This window comes from Ascidia mentula, chromosome 7 (assembly GCF_947561715.1).
Source record: "Ascidia mentula chromosome 7, kaAscMent1.1, whole genome shotgun sequence".
NCBI lineage: Eukaryota > Metazoa > Chordata > Ascidiacea > Phlebobranchia > Ascidiidae > Ascidia > Ascidia mentula.
The window spans coordinates 4,469,927-4,487,781 of record NC_138572.1 but is presented as its reverse complement, the minus strand read 5'-3'; the positions used below and the strand labels follow the sequence as shown (position 1 = coordinate 4,487,781).

Sequence of the window (17,855 nt, the reverse complement as noted above, 5' to 3'; positions counted from 1 at the left end):
TGCGGCCCGCGGGTCAAGTCTGGCCTGTCAGGTCCTCTTATTCGGCCCGCATGGGGTTAATAAAAATCAAGGTGACGCTGAAAATTCTAGAGATTATTGTAATTTTAGCGGTTCGTCTGTCAAAGATTTGATAATTTCGCGTCCGCAAGCCTGAAAGGTTGCCTATCTCTGGTTCAAAAGCCAGGTCAGTGCAACAGTCACCAGATTCACTGATGAGACATTACAGGTCGAAGAAATGTACAAGACTGTCTCCAGTCTAATGATTATTATTGTTGTGTAAGCTGCAGACAGATAGCCACTGTTTCGACCTATAAGATCTCATTTGCTTATCACAGATTATTATTGTTGTTTGGTTCTATACTTAAGTATCTATTTTCAGTAGTTCTGATTCCTTGCGACTGCAAATTTGATCTAAGTCTGCGAGCATAGGATGACAGCAATGTAAACAAATGATTTGCAACAAGTTTATTCAACACATATCGGTCAACGCAAAAACGTACATGCATTTCATTGGAGTTTCAAAACAAACCAGATCGAAGAAATTAAAACGTAACATTCGCCTAACAACGCATCACAGTGTCGAGAAACCGAAAAGTCTTTGGGAGGGGTGGAGGTGTGCTGTGTATTCACTTCGACATCTGTTCCTATTTTTGTATAACCTAAGACTGTTTTAAATTCACCAACAATTACACAAACAAACAACAAATAAAGTTTCGACTACTAAAACCGCGTAACGTTGCATAGCCGTGGTCTTTACATTTTTGAAAGATTTGTGACTAAAAAATGTTAAAAGTATTGAATCGGTAAATTTTAAGGGAAAAATTTATCACAAAGGAAGTTATGCATGCCTGCGAGTAATGCGTACTGTACCAAATTGTAACCATTAAACCCGTTCAAATACACTAAAAAAACCTATTGATTGTTTAAAATGCATAAACCAGGAACAAAAAATTGTCTCAAGCTTAAAAACAAGTGATAAAACCAACAGGATTTGTACTAGGTCAGTTGCAATTAACACGTTGAATAAACTTGCAAAAGGTTTGCAAGCCAGAACGACAATAAATAAATACATTAGGTTGGGATAGCCTTGGCAAAGGCAACACAATGCTGTCTCAAAGTAGGTTCGCTCCGTTATGATGGTAAGAAGTACGGCGTGTGAACAGAATGAGCAAAGCCATTCTCATGCTTAACGCTGTATTTTTGTACGTGTTTGTACGTCGTCATACTTTCACTGTGGTCAGAACTTTCACTGTTGTGAAATAATGAACAACCCTATCTTATTTTGGTGTAAGCTTCACACACGATAGTAGCTTTGTTGTTTTAGCTTTTTGTCCGAAAAAACGAGCAGTTTGTTGCTAAAGCCGGTAAATGGCCGTTCGCGAGCCAGTTTTCGTTAAAACAAAGATTCCGACGGTGCAAATCATGCGTAGATCCGTTTTTGAGGTTTAGTAAAATTTGTGAAACTTATAAATTTTTTGCTGGTTTTGAGCTCATTATAATGGCAACATTTTTCACCAAAAACACACAAGCCGGGATAGTAAAATTTGCATAAGGTAGCATTAATGGCCATTGACCAGAAAACCATTTGCAACTTATGTAAAATTGTGTTTGCAACGAATATAAGCATCAGCGTTATCCAAGCTTAAACTTATCGATTGAAGTTAAGAGGAAACAACACCTTTTCTAAATTTTACACTACTTGGCAATGCTGGGCACAAGGGTGACTTCATCAATGTCTCCGAAACGTGAGTGGTCGATCACCTGGTGGGCGGGGCGGGGGCGTATCCCATCGTTGGCGAGCTCTCGAGCACCATCTTTCAGACTCGATTTCTTGATGTACTCGTAAGCGAGCACAACCACACACGAACTGAACGCTGATTGGGCGATTCTGGCCGACATACCGCGGCCAAAGCCTTTGTAACCTTCCTTACGGAGAAGTGTACGAAATATCTGCCAACTGCTGCATGGACTTCCATTGTTCGTCACCTACATATAAGCGTGAAAGTAGGTTAATGACTACAACACGTGCTCATACATTGGGAGAACAACAGGGTGACAATGGCAAGGGCTGGCAGATTGTCATTAAAATAGGAGTTTTGTACGAGGCTATAGGCCAACTCCACGTAACACCAACACGAAAAAAATGCAATGTTCAACAACATACGATTAAATTATGACTTGCAAAATTACTAGGCCCTTACTTTTACAAGCGCGTAAACGTGCACAATAAGTACATATGCAGCTGTGCAGGTTTTACAGCCGTATGAAAATCTCGGTGTCATTGACGTCAAACTTTTAAAAAATGTTTAATCGCCATATTATTGTTTTCTGTTCATTGCAATACGCCTGACACGCATATTCAAAAACAAATAAAGCTCTTTACGTTTTAGGAAACGCGTATAAATTTTTTTCATTACATCGCTCGTCACCCATTCACTTATAACGACCCGTTGGCTTGTGGGTCATTACAACGCAAAAAATGAGGTCGGTTATGGTTGCGGACGTATACTTGTGTTTCGAGCTACGTAATCGTATGACAGTAATCACAACAAAACACAGACAAAAAATGAAACGTTTTGCGTCGAATAGATTTCGTTTTGTTTCCGGTTTTACACTCGTACTTGCAAACCACACGCATTATTTTTATTAATCTCCACTTTACCAATTTTAAAAAAAAAAACTGTGTCTGAAGTTAGTGTGACATGAATTAATTATACAAAAATATAAAATAATAAAAGGAGGATGGCAAGGGCCTACAAAAATAAAAGAACCATTTAAGTTAGTTTTAACAACTTTGCAATTATTATTGTTGTTTTAAACTGAGTGCACAAAGTATGACAAAATAAGCAGATATTTATCACTCCTAAATTGCTGCAGCGATAAGCTGGTTTTTCATTGTTCGGAAGTTTGTCAAATTGGCTGCACAACCATAACAACATAACATCAGTCACTGTGATCACCACAAATTTGAATATTACATTCGACCATAACACAGTTTTGGCTCTTCCAAATCTTCTTTGAAACAAAAATTAAAACGTTTAAAAAATGAATTTCTTAGCAGTTACATGGCTTTTACTGTTTGTTTTGAATGTTACATAATTTAATGCATGGTTGAGTCATCAGCAAAAATAGGTCACCGGTCACAAGTGGAACAAATGTTTGTGTGCACTTTTATTCCTATGACACACTTCAGCAACGGTAATTTAGGTAGTGAAGCTGTATATATATATATAATCATTACATAGCATTGCGCACTATCACAATATCCTAAGGTTCACTGACATTACAGACAACCTAATTCAGTGAATCAAAATACAAAAAATGATGCCCCTGTTGTGGCTGCAGGTTGGTTGTGAATGAAAACTGTGCACAGTATTTGATAACTAAGATCGCCAAACAAAGGCCTTGCAGTCTAACTTGTATTAAATATAATTAGAATTGTTTATAATTAACCACAAAAATGGTTGTAACAAAAATACGAACCTGCAACTGGTATCTTGTCCTGACAACGTCTAGAGGATTTGTTAATAGAACTGCAGTCATGGACCCCAGAAGACCAGAAGATAAAATGCGAAATTGTTCCCTTAGCCAGTTGTCACTAGCGGGTAAGAGTCCTTCCATAAGTTCAGAATAAAGGTAGTAAAATCCCCAATAGAAGGCACTGTTACTTCCATATGTTGAGAGCGAAACAAGGTAGCCGCGATATAAACCTCTTATTCCTTCAGTTTTAAATATATGCCTGAAAATTCGCACTGATTGTCCAACGAAGTTTAATTTCCTTGCAGATGATGCTGCTTCGGTGGCGACAGTTTTTACTCCGTTTCTGCATTGTAAAAAGAGTTTTATTTTGTGATAAACTTTGATATATTACACATATATATAATAACTTGCAATTAACAAAACAATGTTAACTCTTCTTTTATGTTTTCAAGTTTCACCTCAGACAGCAGTCACACAAATTATGTAAAATATACTGCTGGCAAGAATATTTTGCTGAATTCATACAAAAACAAAGTATGTACTTAGCGTTTTTTAAATCCACAGAGGTCATTTTGTGACTTGAGCCTAAAACCTGTTGGTGTTGGGCAACAACATCTACAGGGACCATAATAGATTGTGAAACTGTTGATGCGACAAATCCACCCAACAAATGCTACAAATAACATAAAACTGTGTGAAAAGATGCAGAAAATCATTAATCCATTAGGTACTCTTACCTGGACCATTATAGGCTGGTTGTTAAATATGGTTTGCTTACTAGTTTCATAAGCAGTAATGTAAAGTTGCCCAGCAAACACCTGAAACCACAGCATGTCAAATTGTTGCTAATTTAGGTTTTATTAATGAATATACCAGAGTAAAAAATCACGACGGGACAAAACAAATCACTGCAAATTATCCCTAAATTTATGATATTTTCTAAATAAATAGACAAAGGATGTAAATCTCATAAAAACTAACAAGTTTCCGCAGGGGATTTTTCGGCAAACAGTGATTGCCCTGATAATTTATTTACATTTAAAACCTTGCACAACATTTTGCCATTTAAGTTCATACAACTTATGCAACTATACATATGAAGTTTGAAGAAAACTCACTTGTAACAAACTGATAGGAAATCCCTTGTAAAAACCTTTTATTCCTTCTCGCTGGCCAATTTTCTTAAAGGCATCGAACAGTCCATTGTATGCTGTTTTGCCTTCTTGAGCCTAACACACAAAAAACATTAGTGTTCTAAACAAACAACACACAAGATTTTCTTTCTTAAACAGCAGAATCATAGAGTCCAGGAACATACCTGCAATCTGGTCTTGACAAGGTTCATTGGATATATTGTCAGCCTTAAAACTCCAGACATCGCCAGACCATAACCAAAGAACTTTCGCTTGTTTAGGTCGGTCCATTCGATAATCTGAATGTTTTTACCCTCCTTCATGACTTATCCTGTGATTGCGTCTTGTAATGTTGACTTGGGGGATTCTGTGCACGGAAGTAAGTTTTTCCTGGTTGGATTTGGTTTCTTCTCATGTTACGTAAACGTATTCATTACCTACGTGACTTATAACATTGTCCAGAAATGGTACTATCCTTATCAAATCAAGCCTACGCCATTAGCCTATTAAAGAATACTTGTGATGAAGTACCAGAGTTTACCTTCAAACCTCACATCACAACGCTAGTTACACACAAAATATACAAACACCACATTTGATTCTAGTCTGAATTGAATTGCTGATCATGACATGTTGAGCACGACCGAACTAAACACAAGCCTCATCCATTTTATTAAAATGTCGCATGAGGGAATTAATAAACACACCGTTTTACACAGAAAAACATGACAATTTTTGCGTTACGTTTGTACCAGCATCAAAAAAGAGTTTTGATTGATTTTTAAACTGAAGACAGTTCTTTTTGTTTACTACATGGCTGTCTCGGCAACATATATGAGGACTTAGGGATGAACGAATGTCGAAGTTCGATAGACGCGAAAGTAAATATGGGCAATATAAACATACCGGAGAGAACAGAAAAAAATTCACACCTCTGCCCGTAACAAACATTGGTGTTTAGGTTATTAATTATGATGCAGCATGAAATTTAGTTGAACCTTTGACTAACATCAAATTAATGATACAAACAAATTTTGTGATTTTGTGTGAGATTTGATCACTTAAATGATAAGTAGCCATTAGTGATGAGATACCACACCAGTGAAAGAAGGATGATGGTCTGGAAAAAATAATAACATTATTAATATTTAAGAAGAATAAATTTACTTTCCGCCAAACTTGTTTTGTTAAAACACCAAGAAAAAACTCACAAACGGCAAAGCTTCAAGCCAAATTTGAATTTCGTCTTGGATCCAGTGGTTGCAGTTCCCTGCTAAAATCAGAAAAAATACGTGAATATTTGTGTGCAATATATTTGGAGTTAATTAATTTAAATAGGACAGCCAAAGCTAATATGCTATTGATCATAGTTACTATAAGACGTTTCGTACTATAATGGTACTGATGATGAACCCAGTTAGATTCGAAACGTCTACCAACCACGATCAATAGCATATTAGCTTTGGCTTTCCTATTTAAATACGTAAATAATTCTTCAAAATGCAATTAACTTTCAATACATAACTTACATAAATATTTCAAATGCTTTCTTGTTCTGCCTAAATAAAGACGAAACCGTTTGTAAGTTGATGGTTCATCTAAAAATAAGAAAAACATCAAAATATACGTCAAACTATTATGAGAAACATCCAATTTGTACTGTGCCATAATAGCTCTATAGACTTATTGCAAACACACAAGGTCTAACCAATGCAAATTTGTAAAATACGAAATATATTGCAAGGCTGCCTTATTAACACGTACCTGGAAGAAATTCCTTCGTATCCGGGCAAAATCGGTCAAGCGGAATGGTTTCCGCATCTTTTGAATAATTTTCTTTCATTATCTCAAGGATGGAGAGCACGTTTTCATCAATCAATCTCACATCTTTCTTTTCCAAGACTTCTTGCAGACTTCGTAGGATCTGTGGAACAAGAGGGCGATCTACCGGATTTTGACTCCAGCATCTTCTCATCTCATCGCTCATTACATGGATTGCATCATGATCTGAATATTCTTCATCAAGGAGCAAATCGAGAGCAGTTGTGTCTGGGCGATCTCCTCTTATAACAGCCTCTGTGATCTGCTCGCGATCCCAGGAAGTAAAAGGAGCAAGACGAAGGAGGATAGAGTAAAATATCATTCCCAGGCTGTAAACGTCTGTTTTTCTGCAAGGACTTGGAACAAAGTGCTCTTCCCGGGAGAGGTTCTGGAGGAAAGAGCGGAGTTTTTCTGGAGCGCAGCAAGACCACGTGAAGTTGATCCTCGGACATCCTCCAACCAATCGGTCTTCAGAATTAAAGAAGAACGCGCTGCCGAAGTCGCCAATTTTGCATCTAAGGTTTTGAGTTAACATCACGTTGTCGCACTTAAGGTCACCGTGGATCACGTGGCTTCCCCGCTGGAGGGCGTGCAAGTGCGCCAGGCCGTTTGTGACGTCACATGCCATGCGCAGACGCAGGTGATAATTGATTGGGTATTTGTGGAAGATGCGTAAAGAGGGATGGGATTTTCCATCAATTATAATTTCTACTTCTTCAGTCCTTGTGTAGGCAGAGAGGAATTGCCATAGGTTACCATTGGGCGAATGTTCAGTAATGATCGCCATGCCAATATTCCATTCAGTAATTTCTAAGGCTTCCAAGATGTTTTTGTGTCTCGTCAATCGTTGTAAATTGAACTCGCTGAGAACTCTAAATACAAAATCTTTTTGACGCGCAAGTACAATATCAAAAAGGGTGGAAATAAATTAGAATGGCATTCTGGTAGATAATAAAAAATTTAAAGAATGAAATAACACAAAGAACTTACAGAACAAAGGCGTAAGATGCAAATAAAGGCATTTTTGTATTACCTACGCAATATTTATTCATATTTACTTTGACTGGTAATTTATGACTGTTTTGTTTGGCTTTGTTGTTAAAAATAGTTCAATTAATCAATCAATCAATCATCCACACACAAAAGTTGGATCAAATTGTGTGCGGGCTTACTTTGGCAGTTTCACAAAGTATAACACTGATCAATTTTATACCATACTACCACTGCAAAACGATTTCAACGCAAATACGAACATACATGTACATATACCAACCCGATGGCTGTTCTTTTTATTTCATTGTCATCACCAGTCATAACAAAACACTTGATGGCCACTTTCCTTTCCTTTAAATACCCCAACCGAACCCGGGAAAACGCACCCTGTCCAATGCCACCCTCATCACCCCGTACGCAATCTATCTTGTGCGCTGGAAAAAATGCAATCTGTAAAACAAAATAACTGAATAAGCACAATGGTGACATCTGGCAACAAAGTGTCGTAGGCATAACTACATGTAAAAATGTGTAAAACAACACTTTGAAAACATTTGTGTGAAAACAAAAACGAACGCAGAACTTTATTGATTCAGGACAGTGGTTCGTAATTTTTTTTTTGATTGCACAAACAAAGCAGTTATTTATATAAAATAGTTTATTCAAATAGTTCCATGGCCCACTTAACATATCGTTGGGGTACATAACAAGGACATCGACCACATGTAGTTTGGAAACTACTGGTTTACGCTATTACAGGTAAAAACACTATGTTACATCAGATTGATTCTTGTGACATTCCAAAATGTGATTGCGGTATATTAGGTGGTAGTCTATCATCGAATACAAAAGACAGACGTACGTATCAATTTCTTGGTTTTAAAGCCAGGCGTTCCATAATTGTAATAAAATATTTTATAACACTGACCTACCTTGTTTCCCATTTTCCATTACAGTTCCATCGTATACTGGCGACAAGCATATGTAAACACAAGTTGGCTAAATAACAGTTCGCTAACTTACTTTGCAATCACATGAATTTCAAAATATATTGATGTGTAAAGCTGCTATTAATTCAAAGCAGTTATACACATCAAGCGAATGAATACGTTGTTCGATCTACCATGTCCACCAAACCACACACTGCAATATTTACAATCGCTTTGTGTCGTCACATTGTGCCCATTGTTTCAACACAAGCGGCCTTTGTACATAAGAACGCGGCAAATGTGTTTACCATCTGCTACAATTTAAAGTTACCACAAAGAAATTGGAATTCGGGAGGATTTATGTTGCCTTGTTGGGGCTTGATATAATCCAAGTCATTTTTTCATAAATATAAGTATACTTATATGTATACAAGCAAGCTGTAACCTACAATTTTAGCATAAACTGGGGCATATTACAAATTTCAGACCCACTTCAATTTCCATTGATCATTGTAATATACATGCTGCTATTTAAACAATGGGAAATGCTAGTAATACGATAGCCAGGAAATTTTAATCAACGTAACGAAATCAAAAAAAAAGTGACGTGTAGAACCAAAACATCCCTGAAATTTTAAACGAAGAGAGTATTCCATTTTATTTGCTGTAATACAAACCGACATGACAAAAGTGTATAAATTAAATATATTCGCTGTTTATAAAGCAACTTGTGCGTTCTCTTCTTTTGAAAAAGATCTAGTGGCTTGCGACTCTGACTCAGCTTTTTGGGTGTTCTTGGACGCGCAGTTCGATAGGATCCTCTGCCACGACTCAAAGGACAGAAGAACGTTTGTCAGGTTCACCACCATGTTAATCTCATAAACCAACGAAGGAAGGTAAGATGACCCATCTGGGGGCAAAGTAAACACAAACAATGCCATTGTGACAAAATCACTAACAACACAAACTCCTGCAGTTGACAAAGTGCGACGAAGAAGCTTTTTGATTCTTTCGCTGCTTCCCTGAAGATTAGAGCAAAAGGGGTAAGCGAACAAAAACAAGAGGAGAATTTGACTGACAACAATCACAGCGTTCCCAATGTAAATTCCAACTTCCTTATGGGTGTTTAAGAGTCCGTGACATCCACTTTCCGAACCCTTGTAACTGCTGGGAATTGTGTAAGCAAACAAAGCTGAAAATCCTCCAACAAGGATGAGGACCAAGGTGCTGTAGTTAACATAAGGGATCCAGGGTTTACTGATGCTGCTCATAGACGGATGCTGGTATAGCGAGCGTTGTCTAAACCACATGAACACGTACACCGACATGACTGTAAGAACGTAGCCGATGGCAGACATGTCAGACGTTATTTCGCATAAATCCAAAGGGCTTCCGGGATATCCAACGTTGAAAACCAACTGGTCGCCAATAAGATGAATGTAGCTGAACATGACAGCAATGACAGCTGTTGTGTAAACACCTCCTGCGTTCACGTGCAGAACATTGCTCACATTCTTACGTTTCCATTTCCCTGTGCGAATACCATAGGTGACCAAGCCCACGCCCAGCCAGGTAACAAACACAAGTGAAACAAAGTTGAATGCCTCGCTCACAAACCACAATGGTTGGTTAAATCTGCTCGTTATGTTTGCAGTTAAATTATTTTGCACCATGTTGCAGCCTAATCATTCCTGGATCGTATTCCAACGAAGGTTTCTGGAAAAAATACATGGCTGAAAACCTACAAGGAAAATCACGGTTTGTGCTCACAATTCTGCTACTTTCCTTAAATAATTTAAACCATCACAGGAAATAGTTGTCTTGATGGTACCTTGTTACGCATAAGTCCTATAACTTTCTAAATGGTTCCTGCAGTGTTGAAGAGTGGTCAAAACCAATGTTTTTGTTAGGACAAACTGGTATTTGGAGGTCTATCCATTTGAAACAAAAACAATGCCTAGTTTGTTTTATAAGAGACTGGTAATAATTTCTGTTCTAAACAAATTCAGTTCCTAACGTATACATTTGAATTTAAACTAAGTGTAGAGTTCTGCCTATACACAACGTTACGCAAGTCAACCCATGTTGTTCTGGCCACAAACAACACCCATCAAAAAAGAACCCCACGATCGCGTGCAATGACGTCACGCAAACATCACATTAACGTAGAAACGTATAGCTACTAATTCTGCGAACAAAAAGCACGGATCTATTAATTCTTAGAATATACTGCCCGAGCTGCCGAAGCGTCCGAATATGAAATTTATTAAGGGAGTTCGAACTTTTCTCTTCATCTAACCTTTAGCATACAACAACAAATGTTACAACAAATGCAAGCATTACATTTTTGACACGCAATGTTCCGTCTAATTTCATTTGATTTTATTTATTAAACCTGTTCCAACAGAGAAGGTAGAAAACTGTCAATAATACTAAAATCTAGAGTCATTTTACTGGAGATTCCTGTATTGTTATATGGATTCGCAAATGCACAGCATACCACGTCAGATGAGAAATGAATTGATCACCTTATAATTGACGGGAGTAAGTAATCTAAAGCAGGATGTTTAAAACGTGCGAACAGTGGGGAATAGCGACTTGCGGTTAATAGTTGAAGTAACTTCTTTATATACGGTATTGCGTTAAGGGATACAGATAGCTTAGAGGATTTTGAGAATAAAGGACTGAAGTTCTGATTGAACAAAACCAAACGAGCATTCACTTTTACATATTTGTACAATTCAGGTGGTTGAAATATACTTGCTTTTTACAAAATCACTTGTGCGCTCTCTTCCCTTGTGAAAGACTTGGTGACTTGTGATTCTGACTCAGTCACGTCAGGCTCCTTGCATATGCAGTTCGACAAAATCTTAGGCCATGACTCAAAGGACAGTAGAACGCTTACTAGATTCACCATCATGTTGGCCTCGTACACCAATGCCGGAAGTTGACGGGTGCCATCTTGAGGTAAAACAAAAACAAACAATGCCATTGTAAGAAAATCACTGGCCACGCTTATTCCCGCAGTTATTACTGAACGGCGAAGAAGTTTTCTAATTCTTTCTGCGTTGCTTCCTTGGAGGGTTGAGCGAAATGGGTAAGTGAACAAAAATAGAAGCAAAATCTGCCCCACCACAATCACAGCATTGGCTATGTAAAGTCCAACTTCCTTTTTGGTTTTCGTAAGCACCTGGCATCCCAATTCCGAGCCCCTGTAGCTGCTAGGAATTGTGTAGGCAAGCAAAGCCGAAAATCCTCCGACAAAGATAAAAATCAATGTGCCAAAGTTAACATAAGGGATCCAGGGTTTACTGATGCTGCTCATAGACGGATGCTGGTAAAGCGAGCGTTGTCTGAACCACATGAACACGTACACTGCCATGACTGTTAGTCCGTACCCTGCGACTGACATATCAGATGCAATTTCACATAATCCAGGAGGGCTTCCGGGATATCCAACGTTAAAAAGCAACTGGTCACCAACTAGACGTATGTAGCTGAACATGACAGCAATGACAGCTGTTGTGTAAACGCCTCCTGCGTTCACGTGCATAACATTGCTCACATTCTTACGTTTCCATTTCCCTGTGCGAATACCATATGTGACCAGACTGACGCCCAGCCAGGTAACGACTAAAAAGGCGACAAAGTTGAATGCTTCGCCCACAAACCACAATGGTTGGTTAAATCTGCTCGTCACATTTCCAGTTGAGTTGTGTGCCATTTTGACCTAATCAATTTCGACTTATGGTACGTAAACAGAGGTATTCAGCAAAACTATCAAATTCCGTGTTTTTCGCTATAAAGTAGAGAGTAAGTCGTATATGTTTCCTCAAAAATCCCAATGTTTTTCTGATATTTCTGCTTTCTGTATTTCCATCAATCCATTTTAACGACATTCAACATAAGCTGATTTAAACACAGTTGCTTTAGTTTGTCCATTCACCGCAATAATCCGGCTGTTTAATGTTGCTTGCCAAAACTTACTGGTTTTCAAGCGAGCTATAGAAAATTATAGTGTACGCTCAAACTAAAATTACTCTCTGGACATTCGTGTGCTTGGATACACAATGCATCGACCATCTTTCCTTCCACTTCCTCATCGATATGCCACAATGGGAACGAAATTAGGCGTGCAATATCCAACGTCACTTGATAAATGTAGCTATCATCCATTGTTTTGAACGGAGCAACTATTTATAACCCTAATGTGAATTATCGTTTAAAAAAGTGATTCCCAAAGTTTTTCGCGTGCGACGGCCTTGGATACATTCACTCCCCTTGCGACGCGCCAATTATAAATGTACCAGAACGTTTGATCTAAAGTTTGCAATTTAAAAAATCTGTAAGTAAGTTTGTATACATGCAAGACAACACAAAGGGAAATTTAAAGTAAACCTTTATATTTTGCGTGAGTTTTAAGTACAATTGGATGATGTTGATTGTTTTACTCGATATTGAAATTCAAAAATACATTTTACACTGTTTTCTTTTATACAGGCTTTAATGAAAACTCAAAATAGGTTTTGACCACGGCATGTAACGTAATGTAATATTAGAAACGGCGCAGGCGAAACGACAGAAAACCATAACCCCTTTTTAAAAGATACTGATAGCTTGGAGGAGTTTGTGAGTAAATCAAAGGACTGTATGTTCTGAGCAGCTTTCGGCTTACAATATGTGAGGAATTTCATTTAAGACTATATAAAATCGCTTTAATGGACTCCAAGAACTCTTAAAATCCTGACAAAGAGTTCTGACTGAACGAAACCAAACGAGCATTCACTTTTACATTTTTGTACATTTCAAATGTGTCTGTAAGATATTTACTATTTACAAAATAACTTGTGCGCTCTCTTCCGTTGTGAAAGACCCGGTGACTTGTGATTCCGACTCAGTCCCGTCAGGTTCCTTGCAGATGCAGCTCGACAAAATCTAGGCCACAATTCAAAGGATAGTAGAACGCTTACCAGATTTACGATCATGATAGCTTCGTACACCAATGCCGGAAGCTGGCGGGTGCCATCTTGAGGCAAAACAAAAACAATGCCATTGTAAGAAAATCATTGGCCACACGTATTCCCGCAGTTATCACTGGACGGCGAAAGAGTTTTTGGATTCTTTCTGCGTTGCATCCTTGGAGGGTTGAGCAAAGGGGGTAAGTGAACACAAAACATGACTGAAAACCTAAGGAAAATCACGGTTGAAATGATTATTCTACTGCTTTCTGCTCAATTCTAATATCCGCTTTTCATAATTAACCACCACAGGGAATAATTTAAAGTTTGTATCAAAAAACAAAAGAGTAAAATGTTATTTTTGTATTTCCATTGCGAGTAAAACAATCAACATCACCCAATTGTACTTAAAACTCACGCAAAATATAAAGGTTTACTGCAAGTTGCCCTTTGTGTTGTCTTGCAAACAAACTTACATACAGATTTTTTAAATTGCAAACTTTAGATCAAACGTTCTGGTACATTTATAATTGCGAATCACTGTTTGAAATGATAATTCATACCAGGCTTAGAAATAGTTGCTCCGTTCAAAATAATGGATGATGGCTACGTGTTTGAAATGACGTTGGCTAATATGCACATATTTGCGTTCCCACTTTGGCATATAGATGATGGTGGGTCAATGTAATGTTTATCTTATCCATAAGAAAGTAAATTTAGTTCTCAATAAATTTCTTGCTCGCAGTATTGGCAAGCAACATCACACAGTCGGATTTTTGCGGTGATTGGACAAACTACACTGTAAATGGTAGTCGTGGAAATTGCCACTAAAAATGGTGGTCCACTAACTCCACCGTAAGGTGGGATCGCTTCCCACCTCTAAAAAAATGAGGTGGTCAGTTCCACCTATGATTTCCACCATTGTAGATGTGAACTCGCCACCCTTGGTGGTAACTACCACTCAGCTCTCTGAACCACCCAAGGGTGTTTTTAAGGCTGAACTGACACTGCTGTTTAGTACAAAACAAGGTGTCGCAAGTTTTATTCTAATGCACGCTCTTGTCGATTGTACAACGCACAGTTTGCACCTGTGGCCTACAGCTTGTTTAAAACACGTTGTACACAAATATGGCGATTTTTCACTGGTAAATTCAAAATACAGCAATAAAGTTGTAGAGACTTCACCAACTGTTTCGGAAAACAAATATTGAACACCCAATAACTGCATATCATTGCAACCACGGCTTCTGACAAATTAGGTGCAACACATAACTTAATACCATCTACAAACACAGAGTACTGGTCTTTCTCTAAAAACAGATGTGGAAACATGTTTTCATCTTCCTGCATATCAAGATAATAGGTATTACCAACACAGCTTAATGTGCCAAATCAGATTAAACTTTAAATAAACACAACTGTTTCAAACATATTTTTTCAGTCTGATTAGCAAATAGTAAAAATACATGCAATGACCTAGTTTGTTGAGAAATACAATGCAATATTTTCTTTCAATATAGTTGGCCAAAGCAACAAGACTTTTTCCATTCTTCCTAAAAAAAAAAAAAAAAGTATTTATTAAAATATGAGGTAGACAATTCATTGCCCCACAAGCCAGATTTTTCCTTTTATTTTAACTATTTACTTGTTATGCCATCTGACAGGCCAATAAAACAAATTTAAATGTGAAATATGTGTTACAAACACCACATAAACTCAATTCATCACGTATTTGCGTAACCTCACATATGTTAAAAGACATTAAATTTAGATAGCTAGGTACCTGTGAAATGCAACTGGTCATTCGGTTTGACAAGATTTTCCAGCCTCTGAAGCATTTTTGTATCACGAAATTTTTCCATGAATGTTTCCAAAACATCTACTTTAACAATCATTTTAGCTTCCAGAAATATCTAAAAGAATCCAGATTATTGCATGACAATTTGCACATCATGCCAATTTAGGTAGTAGATTTACATTAAAACATTGTGAAAATGTGCACCTACCAGATTGATTTCACCCAGTGTTGGAAACTTCTCCAAAATATCCTTACTAGCAGCACCTTTAGCAATTATCTGTCTACGGAACTGGAAAGTACGTCTATGGCGGTCTTCTATTAAATCATAATTTGGATTTTGCTTGGCCAACTCCAATCTTACAACTTTAGAATGCAATGAAATTGATTCCTCATCTTCAAAACTCTTAAAGATAAAAAGATGTACATGCTTTTGATCAATACACAAAACCTTAGTTTTGGTGATTAATTGAAGTTGAACCACTTTAACTGGCCAAAACTGGAAGAAATATACACTCACATCTTCAAACAACCTTTTTGATGAACCCTGCTTTTCTCGTGCACCATATTTCTTTTTCATGGCAGCAATTTGCACATCTGAGTGAAGGGGCCTTCTTATGTCTTTTAATCTTTGTCTCAAACTGCTAACCCATGTGCTCTAAATAATAAACCAAACTAAATACCGTGGTGGACAAAATGTCATCTACTTACTATTGGACTGCTACTGTTTTGATCTCTTAATACAGGATATGCTCTTATTAATTCCATCAAAACTGTCCTTATTTGTAAAGGTGATGGATACCTGTAATAAATTTGTCATATTGTAACAGTTTTCATCAAAATCTATTCCAATGCAAACTATAGCACACTTACATGTTATGTGGCGAAATTGAATCGCAGATAAGTTGGACAATCTTGCACCTAATTTTTTTTGTAAGTTTGCTTGGCGAGTTCATACACTGCTCCAATGCATCAACAATATATTTTGGAAATTTTGGAAGCTTGTACATCACTAACCACCCATCCATTTCTACTGGCGGAGATGCAGTTGTAATTGAAGAAGACGAAGATGATTGTGCTGCAGTCTCCATATCATTTTGTAATTCCGGCAAACAATCTGAAACTTATTGGACTGTCTTGACAATAGTAATACCAAATAATGTCCAAACGATTACAATATTACAGCCTATTTACATATTATGCAGAAGTGTAACAAACAAACAGATGTATGAAGGATAAATACCTTTGACAAGAAGTTTGCCACTTTCTGGCAAATCTACTGGATTATCGACATCTACCCAGTCATTAAACGTTTGCGAGTACAGTTGTATAGAGAAAGGTCTAGTGATGCTAAATTTGGCCTCTATATGGTTTGTTACATCCAGTTTTGACTGGCATGTTAATATTGCTTTTCGTTCCCCGCAAGTCACATGAAATTCCATTATTACTTTAAATCTGAAAACAAACATTAGCCAAGTTTACACGATTGCGAGGTCACAAAAAGCCAGTTGCACATTTAAACACTGCAATCTATTTTGTAGAAATGGTTTTGTGCAAAAAAGAATAGTTGGAAATCTGCATAAAGGATGCCAAAACACGCTGTGTAAGTTAAAAGAGTGAGTTTATGGCTAGAACATTTTCGAAATTTTCTTGCATATAGCTGTGTTCATGATCCCAATTTCAACAACTGTGTTAACAAAAAGGTTGGCAATAAACACAAACTTATACAATGGCAAGCACCATATTTTTTAATTTGCCTTCATAAGGGTCCCACAGGCTAAAGCCACAGATTTATTTATGTACAGCAAAGGTGCAATATGGGATGGAAAATCACGCCATGAGAGCGATGCACAATGCATGGACACTCAAAAACACTTCGCATATGTTAAAACACAACCACAGGACTAGAATTGCAAAACTTTCTTTGACACCTTTCAGAAAGTAACTAGTATGTTCAAGCATTTTAGCTACGACTAAATATCTTGTGACGCATTCGTACCAAAAGCTTTCCTTCAATGGTATACAGATCATTAGCATGATACATTATCTGAGATTTGCCTACAAACAATATATCGTTAGTCTCAAGTACTTCATAACTTTGAACATGTCTGTTGAAACACAGTGTTCGAAGAAATTCACAGCATAGCAAAAGATTTCCATCAACAAACAAAATTTCACTCACTTTAGCAAATACATCAACAACATCTACAATACATATATTGTTTACCACAAAATTAAACCCATTTACTAAAACTGACGAGGCTGTAAATATGTGTAAATCGTCCACATCATTCCACTGGGTTGCAAGATATTCTTTTGTGTGGACTGGTAACATGCAAAATGAAACGCTTCGCCTCCCAGCTGCATCTTCTTCTTCAAGCAAACCAACCACACTACTCTGCTCCCAGCATTTAAGCATTTGTATACGCTTGGTCACTGTATGAGTAATATTTTTGAAGTTGCGAGATTTTACTGCAATAGCTTTAATCTTTCGATGGAAGGACTCAAACCTCATACACCACACATGGCGAAGTGGTCCAAACTTTCGAATCAAGCTTGCATAGTGAAGTAAGAAGTGAAACTTTGGAACTAGTATTTCAGGCTGTAGAGCAGCACAAAGTGAAAGGAAATCACCAACTAAATAATGCAAATAATCAACCCACTCAACTTTAATCTTCGGTGCTAACACAATATCCATAATCTGAGACAGCAATATGTATAGTTCCCAATATTCATTTCCTTTTGG

The 17,855-nt window shown here is 37.4% G+C and overlaps 3 protein-coding genes and 1 pseudogene across 4 annotated transcripts; all 4 read right to left on the bottom strand.

Moving 5' to 3' along the window:
- Positions 1-450: 450 nt before the first annotated feature.
- LOC145908141 (solute carrier family 25 member 44-like) lies at positions 451-5,117 on the bottom strand. Of its 2 annotated transcripts, none has more exons than XM_082995336.1 (7): positions 5,051-5,117; positions 4,799-4,980; positions 4,599-4,709; positions 4,218-4,298; positions 4,023-4,153; positions 3,484-3,823; positions 451-1,986 (listed from the first exon to the last, which is right to left on the bottom strand). In XM_082995336.1, the coding sequence occupies exons 2-7, from the start codon at positions 4,934-4,936 to the stop codon at positions 1,696-1,698; spliced, it is 1,092 nt and encodes a 363-aa protein (XP_082851462.1). In that variant the 5' UTR covers positions 4,937-4,980; positions 5,051-5,117; the 3' UTR covers positions 451-1,695. The 2 variants fall into 2 exon arrangements, with proteins under 2 accessions (XP_082851462.1, XP_082851463.1); XM_082995337.1 differs by having other exon boundaries at positions 5,055-5,117.
- A 575-nt stretch (positions 5,118-5,692) lies between these two features.
- On the bottom strand, positions 5,693-8,371 carry LOC145909335 (uncharacterized). The gene is made up of 4 exons (XM_082996729.1): positions 8,360-8,371; positions 7,708-7,877; positions 6,378-7,306; positions 5,693-5,733 (listed from the first exon to the last, which is right to left on the bottom strand). Exons 1-4 carry the CDS (start codon positions 8,369-8,371, stop codon positions 5,693-5,695), a joined length of 1,152 nt encoding a protein of 383 aa, XP_082852855.1.
- Positions 8,372-10,841: 2,470 nt separating this feature from the next.
- Positions 10,842-12,362, bottom strand: LOC145908102 (uncharacterized). The gene has a single exon (XM_082995287.1). The coding sequence runs from the start codon at positions 12,078-12,080 to the stop codon at positions 11,124-11,126; it is 957 nt and encodes a 318-aa protein (XP_082851413.1). The 5' UTR covers positions 12,081-12,362; the 3' UTR covers positions 10,842-11,123.
- Positions 12,363-14,409: 2,047 nt separating this feature from the next.
- Positions 14,410-16,551, bottom strand: LOC145908101 (sterile alpha motif domain-containing protein 3-like; annotated as a pseudogene).
- Positions 16,552-17,855: the final 1,304 nt, after the last annotated feature.

Bases quoted from the DNA above. Each gene is read 5' to 3' on its own strand.
- LOC145908141 (XM_082995336.1), bottom strand. From the start codon at position 4,936: ATGAAGGAGGGTAAAAACATTCAGATTATCGAATGGACCGACCTAAAC. The intron at 4,299-4,598 runs GTGAGTTTTCTT...CTGTGGTTTCAG, and splicing joins TTCCTATCAGTTTGTTACAA to GTGTTTGCTGGGCAACTTTA. The intron at 3,824-4,022 runs GTACATACTTTG...TTTACAATGCAG, and splicing joins GTGGATTTAAAAAACGCTAA to AAACGGAGTAAAAACTGTCG.
- LOC145909335 (XM_082996729.1), bottom strand. The intron at 7,307-7,707 runs GTTGGTATATGT...TTTTGTATTTAG, and splicing joins ATAAAAAGAACAGCCATCGG to AGTTCTCAGCGAGTTCAATT. The intron at 5,734-6,377 runs GTACGTGTTAAT...TATTTTTTCCAG, and splicing joins TACGAAGGAATTTCTTCCAG to ACCATCATCCTTCTTTCACT.
- LOC145908102 (XM_082995287.1), bottom strand. From the start codon at position 12,080: ATGGCACACAACTCAACTGGAAATGTGACGAGCAGATTTAACCAACCA.